The sequence below is a fragment of the Lagopus leucura genome, unplaced genomic scaffold (genome assembly GCF_019238085.1).
Source record: "Lagopus leucura isolate 7727_CA_CO unplaced genomic scaffold, USGS_WTPT01 34818-0_obj-0_obj, whole genome shotgun sequence".
Taxonomy (NCBI): Eukaryota; Metazoa; Chordata; class Aves; order Galliformes; family Phasianidae; genus Lagopus; species Lagopus leucura.
Window position 1 is genome coordinate 2193 of NW_024966649.1, and position 2028 is coordinate 4220.

The 2028-nt window shown below is 63.2% G+C and overlaps 1 protein-coding gene across 1 annotated transcript; it reads left to right on the forward strand.

Moving 5' to 3' along the window:
• Positions 1 to 284: 284 nt before the first annotated feature.
• LOC122192701 (all-trans-retinol 13,14-reductase-like) lies at positions 285 to 1809 on the forward strand (the record flags this gene model as incomplete). The annotated part of the gene is made up of 3 exons (XM_042893347.1): positions 285 to 387; positions 999 to 1181; positions 1547 to 1809. Coding segments are annotated over 3 exons (549 nt in total), but the record flags the coding sequence as incomplete, so codon positions are not given.
• Positions 1810 to 2028: the final 219 nt, after the last annotated feature.

The window sequence follows — 2028 nt, forward strand, 5'->3', positions numbered from 1 at the left end:
GGGGGGGGTGCTGCCCCACGGGGTGCAAAACTGCTGGCTGCAAGCCAGCGTCTGTAAGCCGCTGCAGCGATAAGCTGCTCTGCCCCCTAAGCCCCCGATCCGACAGCTTGGGGGGGGGATGGGGGTCACACACACACACGAGGTGCTCTGCATCCACACCACCCCGTCCCCGAGGTGCTGCATCCGAGCTGCAGCGCTGCCCCGCTGCAACCATGTGGGCCTCGCCGCTGCTGCTGCTGCTGCCTCTGTGCCTGGCCGTGCTGCTGCTGGGGCTGCTGGCACAGCGCCTGCTGGGTTCTGCTGGGAATCCCTTTGCACACCCAGCCCCCCGATCCCCCCGGCCCTTGGTGACGGACCAGCACACCCGTAACAGAGTGCTGAGGAGGGGTGAGTCTGTGTGTGCGTCTGTCTGTCCGTCTGCTCATCCCCGCGGGCTCACGCCGTGCAGTTGCAGTGCGCGTGCTGCATGTGAGCGCGGCGCCTGCTGCAGCCACACATGCAGGGCAGCGCGTGGTTGTGAGCTGCGTGCTGCACCGGTGCACACTGCACAGCTCCATGTTGCATGCTGCATGCGTTCATCTTGCATGCTGCACAGACATGCACGGCGTGCTGCACCAATGTGCACTGCACGTCTGCATATTGCATGCTGCATGCGTGTATGTTGCACGCTGCACGGGTGCACACTGCACACTGTCTGGGTGCATACTGCACGCTGCGTGGCTCCATACTGCACACTGTGTGGATGTGCACTGCGTGCTGCACGAGTGCACGCTGCATGGCTGCATGTTGCATGCTGGGTGGATATGCACTGTGTGCTGGATGAGTGCACGCTGCACAGATGCATCTTGCACACTTCATGAGTGCACATTGCATGCGCTGTGGATGTGCACCGCGTGCTGCATCGGCGCACACAACGTGGGTGCAAACTGCATGCTGTGTGGGTGCACGCCTCCTGCTGCTGCATGCAAGCAGCACAACGCTCCTCTCTCCATGCACAGGGTTCAGTGCTGCACGCGTGCCGCAGGATTTGGATGCTGTTGTCATTGGCAGTGGCATTGGGGGGCTGGCAGCTGCGTGCATCCTGGCCAAGGTGGGCAAACGTGTGCTGGTGCTGGAGCAGCACGACCAGGCCGGGGGCTGCTGCCACACCTTCCAGGAGCGGGGCAATGAGTTTGACGTGGGTAAGGAGCAGTGTGCATTGGTGGTGCTTGCAGCGTGCGATCGTGCATCCAACCTGCAGCACAACGGCTGTGCAAAGCGTGCATGCAGCACGTGTGATGTCGGCGTGGGCAGGGTGTGCGTGGCGCATGCATTGTTTGCATGTGGGGTGAATGGGCGCAGAGCATGCGTGCAGCGTGCACGAATGCATGATGTCTGCAGCGTGCACAGCATCTGCCTGCAGTGCGTGTGTGTGCATGCAGTGTGTGTGCATCGTGCGTGTGTGCATGCAGTGTGCAGGCCACGTGTGTGTGCACATGCGCCGTGCATACCGTATGCATGCAGAATGCGTGCACACACCGCATGCCTGCCCTCCTGGTGCCTGCAGGCATCCACTACGTGGGGCAGATGCACGAGGGCAGCATGCTGCGTGTGCTGCTGGACCAGCTGACAGACGGGCAGCTGTGCTGGCAGCGCCTGCCTGACCCCTATGATGAGGTGACCCTGGGCCCGCGCTGCTATCAGCTCCGTGCCGGCAAAGCTGCCTTCGTTGCTGCGTTGGAGGAGCAGTTCCCTGAGGAGAAGGCGGCGATCCGGGAGTTCATGAGGCTGTCCAAGGTGGGGCTGTGCTGGGGGAGTGTGGGGGGGTGATGGGGGTGGGGGTCAGCCGAGCTGCTGGGGGAGGTGGTGCCCATGTGGGTCTGTGGGTGTTTGGGTTGGGCTGGGGGTGACAAGGTGGTTGTGGTGGCTGTGGGGATAGAGGGGATGGGGGTGGAGGGGACAGGGGTAGTGGCCATAGGGGGACATGGATGGTGGGGACAGGGGGGACGTGGAGGGGATGTGAGTATCGGTAGGGTTGGCTGGGAGAAG